This window comes from Phyllostomus discolor, chromosome 4 (genome assembly GCF_004126475.2).
Source record: "Phyllostomus discolor isolate MPI-MPIP mPhyDis1 chromosome 4, mPhyDis1.pri.v3, whole genome shotgun sequence".
NCBI classification, from domain to species: domain Eukaryota; kingdom Metazoa; phylum Chordata; class Mammalia; order Chiroptera; family Phyllostomidae; genus Phyllostomus; species Phyllostomus discolor.
In genome coordinates this window covers 90,071,742-90,089,878 of record NC_040906.2, presented here as the reverse complement: position 1 = coordinate 90,089,878, position 18,137 = coordinate 90,071,742, and the positions used below count along the sequence as shown (strand labels likewise).

The 18,137-nt window shown below is 37.3% G+C and overlaps 1 protein-coding gene across 9 annotated transcripts in view; it reads right to left on the bottom strand.

Annotated features, from left to right (window-relative positions):
* Positions 1–1,959: 1,959 nt before the first annotated feature.
* The window catches only part of C4H2orf76 (chromosome 4 C2orf76 homolog), a 97,577-nt gene continuing 81,399 nt past the window's right edge, over positions 1,960–18,137 (bottom strand). For 8 of the 9 annotated variants that reach the window (XM_036023625.1, XM_036023624.1, XM_036023621.1 and 5 more), the window contains 2 exons: positions 10,202–10,283; positions 1,960–2,134 (listed from right to left, as the gene is read on the bottom strand). In XM_036023625.1, the coding sequence (XP_035879518.1) occupies positions 2,058–2,134; positions 10,202–10,283 (159 nt within the window). In that variant the 3' untranslated portion in view covers positions 1,960–2,057. Of the gene's footprint in view, positions 2,135–7,322; positions 7,416–10,201; positions 10,284–18,137 lie in introns of those variants that run through there. The other variant, XM_036023626.1, reaches the window with a different exon arrangement.

The window sequence follows — 18,137 nt, the reverse complement described above, 5'->3', positions numbered from 1 at the left end:
CCTTTCCTGAGATACGGTACTCTGGACTGGGCAAAGGGGGAAGGAAGGAAGGGCTGTGTGTTTGTGGGTGTTTTTAGGGACTTTAGGATTTTTGATAAAGACATTAGGTCACTACTTTAAGTTAGTATAGCATTAAATAAACATTTCCTTTCCTTTTCACAAATCTCTGGCATTGAGAGACGTCTTTCCTAGGGTGGCGGACATAACGGACCCAGGGCCTTCTGTCAATAATAGTATATCGTCCCAGGCCCCCCCTTGTTTGTTCTGTAACAAGATGGGTCGACAGGAAAACCAGAGGGTCAGGCAATTGTTTTCCCCCAGGCTGAGGTTGCACAAAGGGGCATGATCCACCGAAGAAAGATGGCATGTGTGGCTCAGTAGAGTGACTCAGCACAGGGGATCTCAGGGGTTTTCCCCTCAACTCTCTACCCAGAGCCACAAAACCCAGTCTCTCCTCACATGCCTCTAGTCTGCCCCATCCTCCCTCCACCAGAGCCCAGGGTGAATGGATGCAAAGGAATTCTGTGTGCTGGCCCTTTAAGAGGGCACTAGGGTCTCTAGCAGATTCCTGTCTCTCCCTGGTGTACAGAAACCCCACTGCTTTTCACAGCCAGATGTTATGTGGATGCTTCTTCCAGGTTCTGGTGCGTTGTGCTGGGGACGTCAACTTGGGCTTGAAACTCCACATTTCTCAGGGGAAACCCTCCTCAGCTGAGATATCACTCTGGAACCTCAGCTGCTGCCTGTGGGAGCAACGCCAGACCTTTTTACATCTCACTTCCTATCGGTCTTGATATAGCTTCTTCTGTAAGTCCTTGGTTATAAGACATCTCTTCAGCTAGTCTTCAGTTGGTTATTCAGGTTGACTGTTCTATATTTTAGTCGTAATTCCATTTTGGTTCTCGGAGGAAATGAATGTAGCTTCTACCTACTCTGCTGCCATCTTATATCTCTTACTTTATTCTTTATTAGTTCCCTAGAAGCCTAGATCATTTGTGCATTCAGTAGTTTGTTTAATTAATGAAACAGCAAATAAATAAAATTTCTTTTTAAAATAGGCTTTATTAAATCTTTCAACAAAGTATTTTCTGATAATGTTAATCAGACTTTCAAAGTTGAGGTTTTTTTTTAAAAAAATGGGTTTTCTCAAGGTAGCCTCTACCACCATAAAACCAATTTTCCCTAATGACAATCTGAAGGGTTCATGAGTAATTCTAGAGACAACCGACCCCTCTAGGACTTCTGCTTAGATATGTGCTGTTTAGAGGCCCCTTTTAAATAACTACTCTTCAGGTGCTGGCAGGCAGTCATTCTTAGGAACTGAAAGTATCATTTTGGAAGAATGTGTCTTCCATGACTTAGACTTGTTCTCAATAAAGTCCAAATATACTGTTGCTTTGTCTCTCTCCAAACAAATTAGTTTGAGTCCATTATAGTTTACTTCATAAGTCAGAAAACAGAACTTCGATTAAAAAAAAAAATCAGCAGTGTTATTTGTGTAGGCTGAAATACTAAAAGAAAAGAAGAAATCCTCTTACATAAGAAACCTTCCTAAAAATATACACAATTAAATTTCATGTATGGTGGTGTGTATCGCCATGAGCGAAAAGATGGCACTAATAAGCATAAGAGATTTATAATTTCTCCTAGTCAAAGACAGTAACAGTGGCTCTAATTAGAAACTATGAAAAAATAAAAAATAAACAAAATCACTTTAGTCTTATACTCTTCTTTAAGGAACCTAACATGCAGGTCACCAAAATAACCCCTAATTTGAGAAAAACACATTATGACTAAAGACCAATATTTCATGATTTTTTAAAAAAACTATTTCTTCACTATAAAAAACCCAAAGTTTTTCTGACAAATAAATATATTATTTTACAATTAAAAAAAAAGGAAAGAAAAATGAGACCTGCAGAGAGAAAACAGCAGATTTTTAACTCAAATAGCAGAGCCTGGGATTAATTTTTAAAGTTTATTTCTCAATTTCAAAACTCACTAGTGGAATAAAGAGCTTAATATAGGTATGCAAAAAGGAAGCCCCCATGAGGTTTTCACCAGGATGAAAGGGGATTAGCTTTGTAGTTCTTATAATCTTCTTCACAGAAGAATGCAATTTCAGTTTCATTGGCTGAAAAAAAGAAAAGCAGAAAATGGAAAATAATTTTAATGTGAAATTGGATTTTAAACAAGTATAGAAACACACATTACTTTGATTCAGTGCTGTAGATGCCTAAAATGAGAAAGAGGAGTTATTTCTTTGGTTTCACATTTCACCAAATCAACAAGAAGTATAAACTGAAGTTATAAGAATCCAGGATGCAAATAATTTAATGTAAAAAGAAAAATACACAAAAAATTAAAAACAAGAATTAACTAAAGAATCTGGCTTTTAGGAAACCGTAAATTTGCTCACTTATAGTCCTCTTAAGAGTCCTAGAAAATAACAAACCTTTGGTTTTTTTTTTCAAATTTGCTACTCAATTACTGAGGGAGGAGGAAAAACTCTTTTTTCCTCTGAAATTAGCCTGTAGGTATAATAATTTAATACTCAGAGGATCAGTAGAATATTTTACAGATCACTTTACATTCTCCCTCATGACCCATCAAAATATGTGTCTGAAGAAGTTAATTTTTTGCCTGCTTATGATTAATTCATAAGGCTTCAACAATATGCAAAGTGAAAGACACAAATTGGCTTCTACCGTAATACCTTCAAATACCTCTAATTATTCACAGGGGATATGGCACAGCTAAAGGACCCACAAAGGTTCAGAGCAGTCACAATTCTTTCAACCTAGCAGGTCAAGGACTCTGTCTTCTAAAACAATAAGTCAGCAACATTATTAATGCAGACTGGAGACAAAGCTGATGGAAAGCCTTCCAATTATTAAACATGCAATTCTTTAAGGTGTTGTGCCAACAAGTTCCACATTCGTTTTTTAAATTAAATCAGAAGTTAATACAGTCTGCTTAGCTTTTACAAAAAGAGCAAAAGGGCCTTCAGAATGTATAAAACAGACAAGATTATTTGTAATGAATACTGATCACTCAATTAACATATCCTCTAAAATCAGAGAAGTAAAACTCTTCAAGCCAAATAAATAGGATAATAAGAAGGAATGCCAAGGATTAACACCTTGTTTACAACTCTCATCTCATTATTAGAATTTGCCACAAGAGAAGAAAATAAAAGACTTAGCATGGCATTTTATTGAAAATGTTTGTGCAGGTTTTAAGAATATCAAATTTATGTATTTCAATTGTAAGTTACCCATTCTCATTACAGAAATGTTGAAAGCAGAAAATAAAGTCACCCAGAGTCTAGTCCACTACATGAAGATCAATCTTGATGAAAATCAGATTGCAAACTCTCATCACAGTGAGCCTTGGGGAGCATAGGAGAGGATACAGCAGAGAAAAACTGGAAATCAATGGGAAGGGGTACATTTAGTTAAATTGTACCAAAAAAAATGTACCCCCCAAAAAAAGCACTTAAAAGAATGAGTAAGAGGCTCCACACTTGAAATTAGTAAAATGTTGAAAAAAGGCTTCAAAAAATCCAATATACAAAGGTAAGATACTGAGATCTATCCTTTATATAACAAAGCTCTCCTGAAGTTTACTTTTTGAAGGAAAGCAAACCCAAAAGGAGACTTATATAACTTGCAAGTAATTCTAATCATCCTTCTAATGGAGAATGAGCAAAAGTACCCTCTTCTTAATCATCACAGTGCAAGGTTTTATCTACGACATGTTATTTACATACAGAACTTTACATAGTGCTTTGCTCACATAGCACTTCAGTCAATACATGCTAACTGTAATTATAACATTCACTTACTGTAGTTCACATTTGTCTGCACACTTTTTGAGAAACTGATATATCATACAACTGTGTAGTACATTTCTAATAGGTTCAGAATAAGCTACATAAAGAAGGGACAAAGCATTTTTGTTTTGACAGTAGGTTCTCGTGGGTCTAATTACCTTATAGATCAATCCATTATTCATATAAAGTATTTATGCCATCTCTCATAATGCAGGCTCAAAATAAGATCATCTAAGATAAACATTTTATTTTCAGATGAATGCTTTCTTTTTTTCAAGAAAACTAGATTGATAAATGAATTAAACTCAAATGCTTCAGGATGATAAAAAGTTTTCATCCTTAATAAATTGGAAAACAACACAAATTAAAAGTTACTATGAATTCTCAAAAGTAGAAAAAGGATTTTAAACTTTAGAAATGTGGTCCTCAAACAGAAATAGAATATAATGTTTTAAAAAATATGTAAAACTCTGTTGAAAAATTAGAGAATAATTTCATGTACTTATACTGCAAATTTAGTTGTCCATTAAAGTAGAAATGAACTACAAAAGACTTCCAAAATTCTACATAATCACCCTTTCTACCATTTTCCCTTAAATTCTTGCTTCCCAAATTCTATTTAAAATGGCTGGGAAAGAATCCTCGGGAAGTCTGCTGTATGCTGGTCCCCCAGGGCACCTGACTTTAAATTAAAAGTGCTGCAGGCAGCAGTGCACTTTGGGTGCACGGTGCCTTAGCGTGTGAATCTGAAATGAACATACAATCTAAAATCCAATAAACAGACTGCCAGTTCATCCCTTTGTCTTACTATCAAATGAAATGAAGTAAGAGCCCTCCAAATACACTTGTGGATCATTTTAATTCTGACTTTCAAGTTTAATGGCATGAACACAAGGCAGAACTTTCAAACTTTGGCTATGAAATCAACAATTTTATGTTTCCAAACTGGTCAGACACACACATGTATACCTTTACAGAAAATAATAATGACTTTAAATAAAATAATATATGAAAAACCAATTTTAAATGTAAAATCTCAAGGAAAATTAAATGCAATATACTTAAAACTCAAATAGCACCTCAATAAACTGGTCAACTGACGAGGGTTTGAGGCAGGGGATAGTCAGGAAGGAGGAAGCTCCAGAGGTGCCGCAGGGCTAAGATAAAGGTCATACATACATAACAAAGGCCCCCCCCTAGACCGGTTGTTCCTGCTTTCTGGAAAAATGCTGAATCATGGTGACTCAAGAATGCACCAGTGCAGAAGATGCTACACAACCCCTGATTCATTATAATATCATTATAATGAATTAACATTGTGGGACTTCCTTCTCTAGTAGCCAATCAAGAAAATCATGGGAGACCACACATGCGCGGTAGCTTTGACATGCAACTACTTGTACATGCGCAATAGAAGCCTGCCAAAAACTAGCCAGGAAGCTTCTGCCCTATAAGGATAGAATTCCTCCGGCCCACGGGATCAATCTCTGCTCAGAGTTGGCCCGCTCCCATGTTCTGTGAGTGTACTATCGTTTAATAAATCTTCTCTCTTTCTTTATGCTATAAACTCTGTGTGTTCAGTTCAATTCTTTGTCCTCCATCACCAAGAACCTGGTTACCTGTGCCCAACTGTGACAGTTTCACTGCCTAGTTTCTAAGACTGTGCCTTGTACTAGTCAGCACCAGAGTAGCATGAGGCACAACCACTGCTGTCTGAGAAGAAACAGACACATCTACACTGACTTTGTGGTGTAGATCACTAATGATCAGGGCAGGCTGTAATGTGAAAATAATTGCAGATTACTGGCACACACAAAAAAATGCAGGAAGAGGTGGGTGTGGTTTCTGCAACAATTCGAGACCCAAAGGACTAAGTTCACCCTCTCTCCTGCTCTAGGAATATATCCTATCCAAGTTTCATAAAATCCTAATCTACAAATCATTGAAAATTGTGCTGGCAGCTGAGTTACATTTATAAGTTGTCACCAAAGGTCAACAATCTAGCAACGAGGTTCCCAACGACCGTGGCTTTTGTTTTATATTTGGTCCAAGTGCCCATTTTAGATCAGCTGACAGAGATTTCAAACTCCAGTTTGCAGCAAACAAATAGTGAAACAAATCTGACCTTTGACAGACAGGACCCATGCCTGTGGTTTCCACAGTGACGAGGGGAGGGTTAAAAACAAAGAATAATCTATGGGAAGCTCACAATGGCCCCTGCTCTGAATCCCCAATCTCTGGGCCTAGTGCCTCCTTTACCGAGTCCCAGACTATGGCTGTTACGATGCAGATGTGAAGAACAGCCACCTTAACACGCTGGAAATACAAATCAAACATGATCCTGATAAAGATATGCGAGGCAAGGCACCTACAATGTTTGCTGTATGCAGGAGACAACCAAAGGTGCCAGGCACAAAGCAGGGCTCTGGCTGTGGACAGACGACAGCAGTGACACACAAAATGAAACCAAAGCACAAAGGAGTTTTGGAATTATTATAGGATCTGGCTTGACATGAACTCTTCCCCCAGATCAGCACTTATGGTATGGCCCACTATCTCGTTTTAAAATTTTCCAATAAAACACAACCGGCTTTAGAAGAGTTTTCCTGACACAATTTCTTTTCTAAACCAGAGAGGATTCAAAAGATGTAATAATTGTTGAATACAGCAAAGTGAAAGATAAAACATCACCAGAAAAACCTTACAGGCAAATTCATTGCTTAGGGGAATTAATCCATAAAATTACAATTGTTAAAAAACAGGGTAAAATTCTTTAAATTCTAAGTAACAATTCTAGGTTACTTAGAATTGTTACAAAGCCTTCTTCCTCCTTCCACAAAGCAAATCTTTTTACTTATGAATTTTAGCACTAAGTCCACAAACAAAAACTTCCTCCATAGTCAGCTAGAATATACAATTGGGATCTGCAATGCAGATAAAAGGCCAGAGTAGGAACTGGAGAGTTTCTCTGTGATAAAAGAAATCTTCAAACAAGTTTGTTCCCCAAACTTTCCCCCTCACAGTCTTTCTTTTTCCTTTCATGAATTCTGCAGAAAAGTCATAATGATAAATTTGTTACATTGGCGTTATTCCCAAGGCAACTGGCAGTGATAGCAGAGTGACAGCTCCACAGCAAGATCAAGTGGTAAAAAGGAGAGAGTGATGAATTGGAATTTTTCTCTCAAACCTCTTAAAAACCCAACCAGACACGGCACCAAGGGAGGGCAAATTCCCTGGGAAAAATCACACAATTCAAGGATCATCTTTACAACTCTACTGCCACTAAGAATTTCCTATAGTTCCCCAGGGACCTCCTTCCCCTGCATAAAGTGTAGCTTGCTCTCTGGAGCACACCAACCCTGCTCTAGGCGACAGAGAGGATTAAGCAGAAGAGAGAATTGTCTGGGCACTGACTGAAGTTGCCCCCACCAGGGCTGCAGGGGAGCTCTTGCAGCCCCGGAGGGGGCTGAAGTTGCCCCCTCCGGCCTGCCAGGCAGGAGGGCAGTGGAAGCTCTTGTACTGCCCTGAAACTAGTGGAGAATTCATGAAAGGGGTCTGATTCTGATCAAAGGCCTATTGCCTGGGAACAAGAAAGACAAAAAAGATGGATTTGATTCTCACCTTTATGAGTGGTCAAGTACATAAATTTGAAATTAATGACAAAGCAACAACTCAATATTTTAATTTATTCAAACATTTGCCAATTGCCATTTCCAAAAAGGTTTTTAAATAAAGTATGTTTGAGGGCCTTTACATGCATTCCTCCAGATGCTTTGATTCTTCTACTCATCCCTCAGACAACCCTCTCAAGTAGGATTAATTATTTCTGTTTTGTTTCACAGAAATCTAAGTTCAGAGAGGTTGAATGGCTTACAGAGAGGTCACAAAGCAAGTAAAATGCAGAGCCTTCACTGAAATCAATTTTCTCCAACTTTAGGACTTTATTCTTTACAAGTAATATATTTAATTTATATGTAAACTATACAAAATTTAATTTATAAGAACAATTAAGTAACATAAGAATTTTTTTCTTAAGAAAGAAAAAAATCAATGTTTAGCAATTTCACCTCCCAGAGAAACCATTTCTATAATGTTGGCAAATTATCTTTTTTCCATATACACTTACAGACCTGTCAACATATACATTTTTAAACAATAAAGGTATCACACAATGTATTCTACTTTCAGTCAATAAATAAAGTTGTACATCAGTGATTCACACACAGGAAAGATGAGAGAAGACACTGTCACCTCTCTGAAGATACATTACCACCTTGCAGGAGTCACAGAGCTTGAGGAAGCAGCTTCTGTTGGTTTGGTAATAGACATGACAGCACTTTAAGTTTTAGGCAGTCTTATTGGTCAAACTGACCAACAGAAAATTACAGGTAATGCACACTTCCAAACCGTAATTTGGAAGAGTATCCATTCCCAACATTACCACATTCTTCATGTCTGCAAGTCATAATTATCGCTGGTCCAAGGTCACTCAGACAGTAAGTGGCAGATCAGGTGGTGAACACAAGCATTCTGGATCCAGGCTCTAATTCTTAACCACTAGACTGGTATACTACAGCACACTACATACAACAGAATCATTATGGTGCAAATACTTTGTCATAGTTTATTGCTTCTCCTTTGACTCTGTTCATATTATTTTTAAATGTGGTCAAATCTTTCACTTCTCCCCACTTCATGGTTCTGACTTCACGGTTATACGTAATCTTGAGAGAGCTCTTCCGCTCCCCAAGATTATGAAATTATTGGACTACATTTTTTAACTTCACATTATAACACTTAATCCATCTAGAATTTATTTTGGAATAAAGACTGAGATAAAAATTTTTAATTTTATTTTCTCAAATGCTTTGACAATGAGCCCAACATCATATTCTGGCTAATTTATTCTTTCCCCACTATGTGAGTTGCCAAAAATTGACCAAACTGTAAAATCTTACTTTGTTTAGTTTGTTTTTGAATTTTCCAGTCTTCTCCATAGATCTGTCAATTACTACATCAATACTAGTCTGCTATATTCTTTATAGCTTTATGCTCTTAGGGGCCATCTGCCTTGATAACACAGGTACCACCTGCTATAATAACATAATAGCATTTGAAGAAATAAATGCTAAAGTAAAAATTGTTTTTTCAAATAACAGCAATCAACCTTATATATAATAATATGGTCATTCTTGTGTATTCATAACACAGAAAGACACTAATCTAGGAAATACTGTAGACATAAAAAACAAGTCTAAGATTTCATAACATGCTATTTAAAATCCTATTTAAATTGTAAGATGCATCAGGAACTCACTTTAGCCACACGTATCACTCAAAAGTGAATTTCTGACATTTGTGACTAAAATAACTCAACATCTGTCAAAAAAAAAAAGTCTTCCTCACATGGACCTCATTAAGAGTGCTCCTAGCCCTGGCTGGCATAGCTCAGGGGATTGAGCGCGGGCTGCGAACCAAAGTGTCGCAGGTTCGATTCCCAGCCAGGGTACATGCCTGGGTTGCAGGCTATAACCCCCAGCAACCACACATTGATGTTTCTCTCTCTCTCTATCTCCCTCCCTTCCCACTCTAAAAAAAATAAATAAAATATTTTTTTTTAAAAAAGAGTGCTCCTTAACCAGTGCATGTAAATAATTATGAAGTGTGACTCATGCTGTTTCTTTAGAGTCACTGACCACAAAGCTGTCAGAGGCACAATGCCTTCACCCGCTCACACCTCTTTTAAAATCTTCACTCCTATTGCTAGATAATCTTTAGCTGTACATATCAGTAGAATTAGAGTGACCTCTAATGGTCACAAAATATGTAACACAGTATTTCTTTAAACTAGAACTACATGCCTTTTCCAGGGTAAAATGCTAAAACAGTCCATTTTTCAACTTCCCACACTAGGCTCCTATTTGAAACTCCATGGCTTGGTTGGCCCTGAGTGACTTGGACAACTATCAGAAATGATGCTGCATCTTCCACAAACATCTCCCTTCATCATTCCACATCAGTTCTACCGGGCCTCTCACACCATCAGTTCAAATGATGCTGTTAAGAGTAAGCAGGTTATTGAGTAATAACCTGTCAATTACTTAAAATAACCCACAGCAGAATTCTGAGTATATCTTCTAAAAAGAACTATCTGCATTCGGAACATTTAGAGAACAGATAACCACTTCCCTCAGTCAAATGGTCTGAATGTACATCATCCTTGTCCTCCTCCTCTGAATAACTATCAGGGAGTATAAAGGGCACCAAGGATAGCATTTACTTTGTGATGAGTTATCTAGATCTAATCGGGCAGATGATCCCACATAGCCCGGCACCTTGCAGGCATTGTACAGCACTTGTTCTCACCTATTCCAGCTGCTTTCAGAGTACTGTCTTCTTTCAATAGGAGTCTGTCATCATCTTCCAAACTCATCACAATTTCATTTGTCTAGAAAAAAAGAAAATCTTCACTTTATCAGTACTTCTATGTGCTTCATATTTGGTAAGATTTCTCAAAAACACAGAATTGTTACTTTAGGTCGTAGCAATAATCAAGCTATATTCTACTCCCATCATTGTAAGGAGAGAAGTGAATAGATAGTGAGTATCTACAAAGCGCACACACTGTGGAAAGTACTAGGGAGACAGCACTGTAGCACAGAGCTTTGGAGCTCATCCTGGGTTAAAATTCAGGTTCTACCAATGTCCAGATGTATGTTCTCAACAAACTACATAGCCTCTCTTAGACTCAGTTTCCTCATCTGTAAAAAAGGGGGAGAAGAATACATCTTCTCTATTGCTTTGTGGTAAGGATGAAATGAGATGAAGTATCAGTCACACAGCAAGAACTCTGGGAATGTCTGGCCAAGATGGAGGTGAAAGTAGATATACTTTGCCTCCTCTCACAACCAAAAGAAGGAAAACAACAAATTTAAAAACAAAAACCACTACTGCTGGAAAACTGAACTGTATGGAAGTCTGACAACTGAAGAATTAAAGGAGAAATAGTCATCCAGACTCGTAGGAGGGGCAAAGACAGGCGGCTGGGGTGAAGAGGTTGAGTGCTGAGGCAGCAGCTGGCAGACGGGGCAGTTCCACATTTGCATGCGGATAAACCAGGAGGAACAACTGGACAGCAAGACAGACCTCGAAACCCAGGGTTCCAACATGGGGAAGTAGAGCCTCAAAACCTCTGGGTGTGAAAATCTGTGGGAGTTGCAGTGGCAGGAGAAACCCCCAGCCTCACAGGAGAGTTCATTGGAGAGACCCACAGGGTCCTAGAATGTACACAAGCCCACATACCCAGGAATCAGCACCAGAAGCACCTGAGCATACCAATTTGTTTGTGGGAAGTGGGAGAAGTGACTGAAAGCCAGCCAAGAGCCGAGCAGTGGCACTGTTCCCTTTCAGACCCCTCTCCAACATACAGTACCACAATGCTGCAAGTGGTATGCCCCACTCTAGTGAATACCTAAGGCTCCACCCCTTATAACATGACAGGCGCACCAAGACAAAGAAATATTGCCCAAAAGAAAAAACAGGTCAAAACTACAGAAAAAATAAAGCTAAATGATGAAGAGAGAGCCAACCTATCAGATGCACACTTCAAAACACTGGTAATCAGGCCCTGGCTGGTGTGGCTCAGTAGGTTGAGTGCTGGGCTGAGAACGAAAGGGTTGTGGTTCGATTCCCAGTCAGGGCACATGCCTGGGTTGTGGACCAGGGCCTCAGTATGAGGTGTGCAAGAAGCAACCACACATTGATGTTTCTCTCTCTCTCTCGTTCTCCCTACCGTCTCCTCTCTAAAAATAAATAAAATCTTAAAACAAAACACTGGTAATCAGGATGCTCACAGAAATGACTGAGTACAAATACAAAATAAAGGAAAAAGTGAAGGCTATGAAAAGTGAAATAAAAGAAAATGCATAGGGAACCAACAGTGAAGACAAGGAAACTGGGACTCAAATCAACATTTGGAGCAGAAGGCAGAAATAAACATTCAACCAGAACAGAATGAAAAAACACGAATTCAAAAAAAAATGAGGAGAGGTTTAGGAACCTCCAGGACAACTTTAAACATTTCAACATCCAAATCATAGGGGTGCCAGAAGGAGAAGAGGAAGAGCAAGAAACTGAAAACTTATTTGAAAAAATAATGAAGGAGAACTTCCCCAATCTGGCAGAGGAGATAGACTCCCACAAAGTCCAGGAAGCTCAGAGAGTCCCAAAGGAGTTGGACCCAAAGAGGAACATACCAAGGAACATCATAATTACATTACCAAAGATGAAAGAGAAGGAGAGAATCTTAAAAGCAGCAAGAGAAAAGCAAACAGTTACCTACAAACAAGTTCCCATAAGACTATCAGCTGATTTCTCAAAAGAGACCTTACAGGCAAGAAGGGGCTGGAAAGAAGTATTCCAAGTCATGAAAGGCAAGGACCTACATCCAAGATTCCTCTATCCAGCAAAGGTTTCATTTAGAATAAAAGGGCAGATAAAGTCCTTCCCAGATAAAGTCAAGTTAAAGGAGTTCAGCATCACCAAGCCCTTATGATATGAAATGTTAAAGGGATTTATCTTAGAAAAAGAAGAGGATCAAAACTATGAACAGTAAAATGATAACAAACACAAAACTATCAACAACTGAACCAAAAAAATAAATAAAAACAAACTAAGCAAACAACTGGAACAGGAACAGGATCACAGAAATGGAGATCACATGGACGGTTATCAGTGTGGAGGAGGAGAATGGGGGAAAAGGTGCAGGGAATAAGAAGAATAAATGGTAGATACAAAATAGACAGGAGGAGGTTAAGAATAGTATGGGAAATGGAGAAGCCAAAGAACTTATATATATGACCCATGGACATGAACTAAGGGGAAGAGGAGAATGCTGGGGACAGGGTGCAGGGTGGAGGGGAATAAAGGAGAGAAAAAAATGGGGCAACTATAACAGCATAATCAATAAACTATATTTTAAAAAGGAACTCTGTTAGCTCTTAAGTGTTTTCTTGTTGCTACTCCTGTCACCACCACCATCATCATCATCATCTCATTCTCACAGTATCATCATCAACATCATCACCATCATCATCATCTCATTCTCACAATATTCTAGGACAAATCAGATAGGCTGAGAAACAGGCCAAGAGTACATGGCTGGTCAGCCATGGAACCAAAGTCTGAGGTCTGAGCTCTGACGAGTCTGACTTCTGAGAGAAACAAGTTTACCTTGATGGCCAAAAGCCCACATGTCTAAAAAACCTTGCCTTAGCTAATAAACACTTGATCCCAAGTCATATTAACTGTCACATTTCTCTATGTGATTTGGGGTGGTGGTGGATGAATCTGGTCTCCAATAATATTTACAAATCCAGTTTAAAGTTGTAAATATAGGAGAAAATTTTGAGTTGACATCTGCTCCTAAAAAGCATACAGAGGAGACCACTAGTTGCACACACAGTATCACTGCACAGAATGCAGCTGTGCAGCAACTATTCTATTTCTAGAAGGTGGCTGACAGGCAGCATCGACAGAAGGCCTCTCAGCAGCCAAAGGAAATCTAGGAGCCGTGCTCCAGAGATCACAACCTCCCTCACGAAAGAGCACAGGGGCTTGACCTCCAGAAAACACAGATCAAAAGAAGGAAAAAAACTTTATTAAAAACTCATTTTAGAATAGGTAGTACATACTCATGATATAAAATTCTCTAAGTATATATGGATAGAGAGTGAAAGTAAGTCTCCTCTCAACCCCTATCCACCAGCTCCGTGGTGCTTCTCCATAGAACTGGTACTAATTTCTGTGTGCCACACAGAGACTGTCTTGTATGTGTACATGTAGGCACAGATGTGCATGTAAATGTCCTCAAGCAAATACTAGCATATCACATGCTATGTTCTCACACTTTACTTTTTCCCCCTAAAATATAGCTTAAAACCTTTCAAAATCAGTGTAAGAGCTGCCTCATAATTTATCAAGACTGCAGCACATTCCATTGAAGGGACACACAAACACACACACAGAGTCCCCACTGATGGCATTTAGGTTACCAATCTCTTGTTACCACAAACAAACCTGCAACAAATATCCCTGTGCATGTATGTACACATTTGATCTGTAAGATAAATTCTAGAAGTAGAAATGTTGGGTCAGAGAGTACTGGCAACTTTTATTTTGAAAAATTTTATTTTGACAAACTCTAATTTGTAAAGTTACTCTCCAGAGAACTGGTACCAATTTACATTAACACTACCACACCCTTGCTGACACACTGTATTATCAAAACCTTCTGATCTTTGCCAACTTAATGGATATAAATTAAATGTAGTCTTAATTTGTATTTATTATGGGTAAAGTTTGAATATTTTCTGCTTTTTAACTAACTTGTAGGATAATTTTTAAATAGGATTGTAGAATATCATTATATACTAAATATACATATTATATTTAGTACCAGTATATACTAAAAAAGTTAGGCCTTTTCTACAAGTTAGAAAACTTTCCCTCATTTTTCCTTTGTTCTTTGATTTTTTCTATAGCATTTTTAAATAGAAGTGCTGAATGTTTTTTGAATAAATAATTAGTGAAATGAAATTACTCTCAGGTTTTTGGGTTTTCTATCATCCTTAGAAAGACCTTCACTCAAAGATTACTTTTAAAATTTCATGTTTTCTTCAAGCATTTTAATTAATGTCATTCTTTAAATTTTTAATTATGAGAAATTTCAAACATACAATGTAGAGAATAGTATGATGAACCCTCTATGCACCCATTCATCCAGCTGGAACAAGTCATCCACTCATGTTCCATCTGTTTCATCTCTGTCCGCATGTATGGGTTTCATTATCCATTTAAATCATTAATCTAACGAGTATTTATTTTAGTATAAAGAAAAGGATTTGGATTAAACTTAACCATTTTCTAGATGTCTACACAGTTGTCCCAATAACATTTATTAAATCCTCCATAGATTTAAAATGCCACATTTACTATAAACTAACTTCCCATATATATTTGGGTCCATTGTTGGACTTTCAATTTTATGCTATGGAACTAACAGTTCATGTGACAGTACCATACTGTTTTAATTATTATAGTTTTATAATATGTCTAATTTATGCTTTAGCCACTCATGTCTCTCATTTTCCTGACTATTCTTCATTATTTATATTTTGCATATTAGTTTTATAATCAGTTTCATATATATTCATATATTTATGTATATATGAATATTTATATATATGAAACTGTTGTTAGGATTTTGTTGGGGTGGCATTAAATTTATAAACGAATAAAGACCTAATAGCTTCATGCTGCATCTTCACCCCCAAAATATCCTAAGCATTTCTATTTAAGTCTTATTTTGGAACCCTCTTCACATGTTGTACTTTTTAAATAAAATTAAATTGAGGTAGAATTTCCCATGAATAAAATGTACATATCTTCAGGTGTTCAGTTCAATGAGTCTGGACAACAAAATACCCTTACTGGCATCTCAAAGCTTTCTTCTTAAAGATCTTGCATATTTCACATAAAGTTATTTCAGGGTTCTTCCCTTTGTAAACTTTTAATAAGTATAACTACCTGGTTTTTAAACTCACAAAATATAAGATAGAAATTAGAGGTTTTATTTTAGATCTTTTTTAACAGGTATTATTCTGACTTTACATATAGCCTACTGATTACAATCCATAATATACATACAGATACATTTTCTTGATAACCATAAATAATATTATGATAATTATTTGCACTGTATTGATTTATTCACTCAACATTGAGCTCACAGTCCAAATGGAAGGTTCTGGTGGGACAGCCTTTTTACTGTGGTGATGGGAAGAAATTTCTCTACATACCTGGTAACTGTAATTAAGAAAGTTATTCTAGCCCTGGCTGGTGTGGCTCAGTGGATTGAGTGCTGGCCTGTGAACCAAAGGGTTGCCGGTTCGATTCCCAGTTGGGGCACATGCCTGGATTGCGGGCCGTGTCCCCAGTGGGGGGTGCACGAGAGGCAACCAGGCATTGACATTTCTTTCCCTCTCTTTCTCCCTCCCTTTCCCTGTTAATAAATAAATAAAATCTTAAACAAAAGAAACTGACTCTAAACTTAGAAAGTTAGGGGAATGAGGAAAATTACCTTTGTGAATAAATTCATTAAGATATAGGAGTTATTTGGAAGCCCTTTCCTTTGGCTGAAGAAGGAGACTAAAATTAAAGCTGGGTTGGAAAGCTGATAGGCTGGATTCAGAGATGCTTAAGGTCCTGCAGGTGGGGAATGAAAGATGGGTGATGTGACAAAGATCTGGGAGCTGGCTAAGGCGCAGATGAGGACATGTGGGAGAAGTTACTCTAAAGTTTTAAAATGGTTTCTGTAAAAATATATTAACCCCTTTCTTAATGGAACTTGAAGAGGAAACTTGAAGAATCATCCCCAGGTGTCTACTTAACTAAATTTGTTATAATTTGGATAAAAGTTTATAAATTCTGATTCCAGAAACAGTCTAAGTAACTTAATTTGCTCTGAGAATCCCTCTTTAAATAAATACATTGTTCGACTGGAAAAATAAGCCCTAATTGTACAACTCCAACATGCCAGGATAAAACACATTTACATATATGAAACAACTCTAATATATTTCCAACTACAGGAAGAAAATTTCCTGGTTTTTAAGCAAATGTCATAATATTGATTATTTGAATATACTAAACTAGGTCTTCATTAGGATAAAGGAACAATTTATTATCAATTTAAGAAACATGAGCAAATGAGCAAGCTTAATGAAGTAAAAATGGAGAATAGCATGAGATACTCTACAACCATTTCTTCTTTTCTTTTTCTTTTCTCTTTCTTTCTCTCTCTTTCTTTTGTTTTGTGATACTTAGCTCATTGTTGTTAGCTTATGTTGGTAAGTTTGTTATGGTACAGTTAACATCATTTATTTTTAAAAATTCTAGATTACTTGCAGGGCACATTTTAGATGAGATCATGGTCATTAGGTACCCTGCTTGAACCTTGAAGAGGAGGGCCTCTTCGAAGAGCATAGTGTTTAGTTTTAACTACACACACACACACACACACACACACACACACCCTGTACAATAAAACCAAGCTTCCTATTCTCCACAGTTTAGAGATGAGGCTGTAAACATTCCTGATCTGGAGAAGAGAAAATGGCTGGCGTCTGTGGCCAGGTACAGTGGAGAGAAGTTCTAGCACCCATACAAAATACAGATTCCAAACCACAGCCCCAGACATATGTGAGCATTAAATTTGAAAACATCTGACAATGGATACTGTTAAAATATGCAGTTCTTGGTGTGTGTGTGTGTGTGTGTGTGTGTGTAAACATAAAGTTATTAGAAAAGACCAGCCATGCCAATACCTTGATTTTAGCTCAGTGAAACTGATTTCAGACTTCTGGCCTCCCGAACTCTAAGAGAATAAATGTGTGGTTTCAAATTACAGAAAAAGAATACTTTTTTAAGTTACAAATTCATAGTCAACATACATACCCTCATGCTATTTTCTTTACAATCTCTGGTATATATTTATTTGAAAACTGACTGAACTTATGGAGGGTATCTATGATCAGAGAAGGGAATGACGTTAAGTGAATTCATAAATAAATACTTCATTCAAAAGTTGTTATGGAAACATTCCTATGAATGAGGGCACTGTACTAAGTATTGGTGCTATGAAGAATAAGACCTGCTCCCCTGTCCTTGAGTAGTTTGTATAAGAGTAAGATTACTACTATAATTAGGAGTGAATGTAAGGGTCATTGACATTCAAGGAAAAGAATCACTCTAGTCTGCCTGTGTAAGAGGCAAACCTTTGATTGTGACTTCATAAAACAATTACTCTGAAAAAGTAATGAAACAGAAATGTAAACATATAATACACACATAAATAAACAGTTCTCTTTGGGGCAGGTAAAACAACATTCGTTAGGATTGCAGGCCATGCCCTCTGTGGAGCTAGAAGGTTTGCTCCCCAGAGCCACAGTCCTGGGCCTTCTCTTACATAACATGAGAGTCAAGTCAGAAAAAGCAGATTAGTTTTATTTGCTTTTGGCTCCTTTCTCTCGGTATAGGATTAAGAAAGTGAAAGAGACTGCCAGGTAAGTGGCTTCTTTCATATGTCATCAGAATTTACAAAGTTTTAAGCTTATTTTATGCTACATATTTGCTTGATATATTAAATGTATCCTTTTAAAAAAATTAACACTTTTTAAAGGATCTACTAAATAGGGTTATGACTTAGAATTTTCTTTAATGAAAAAATAAAGCTGCAGAAAGG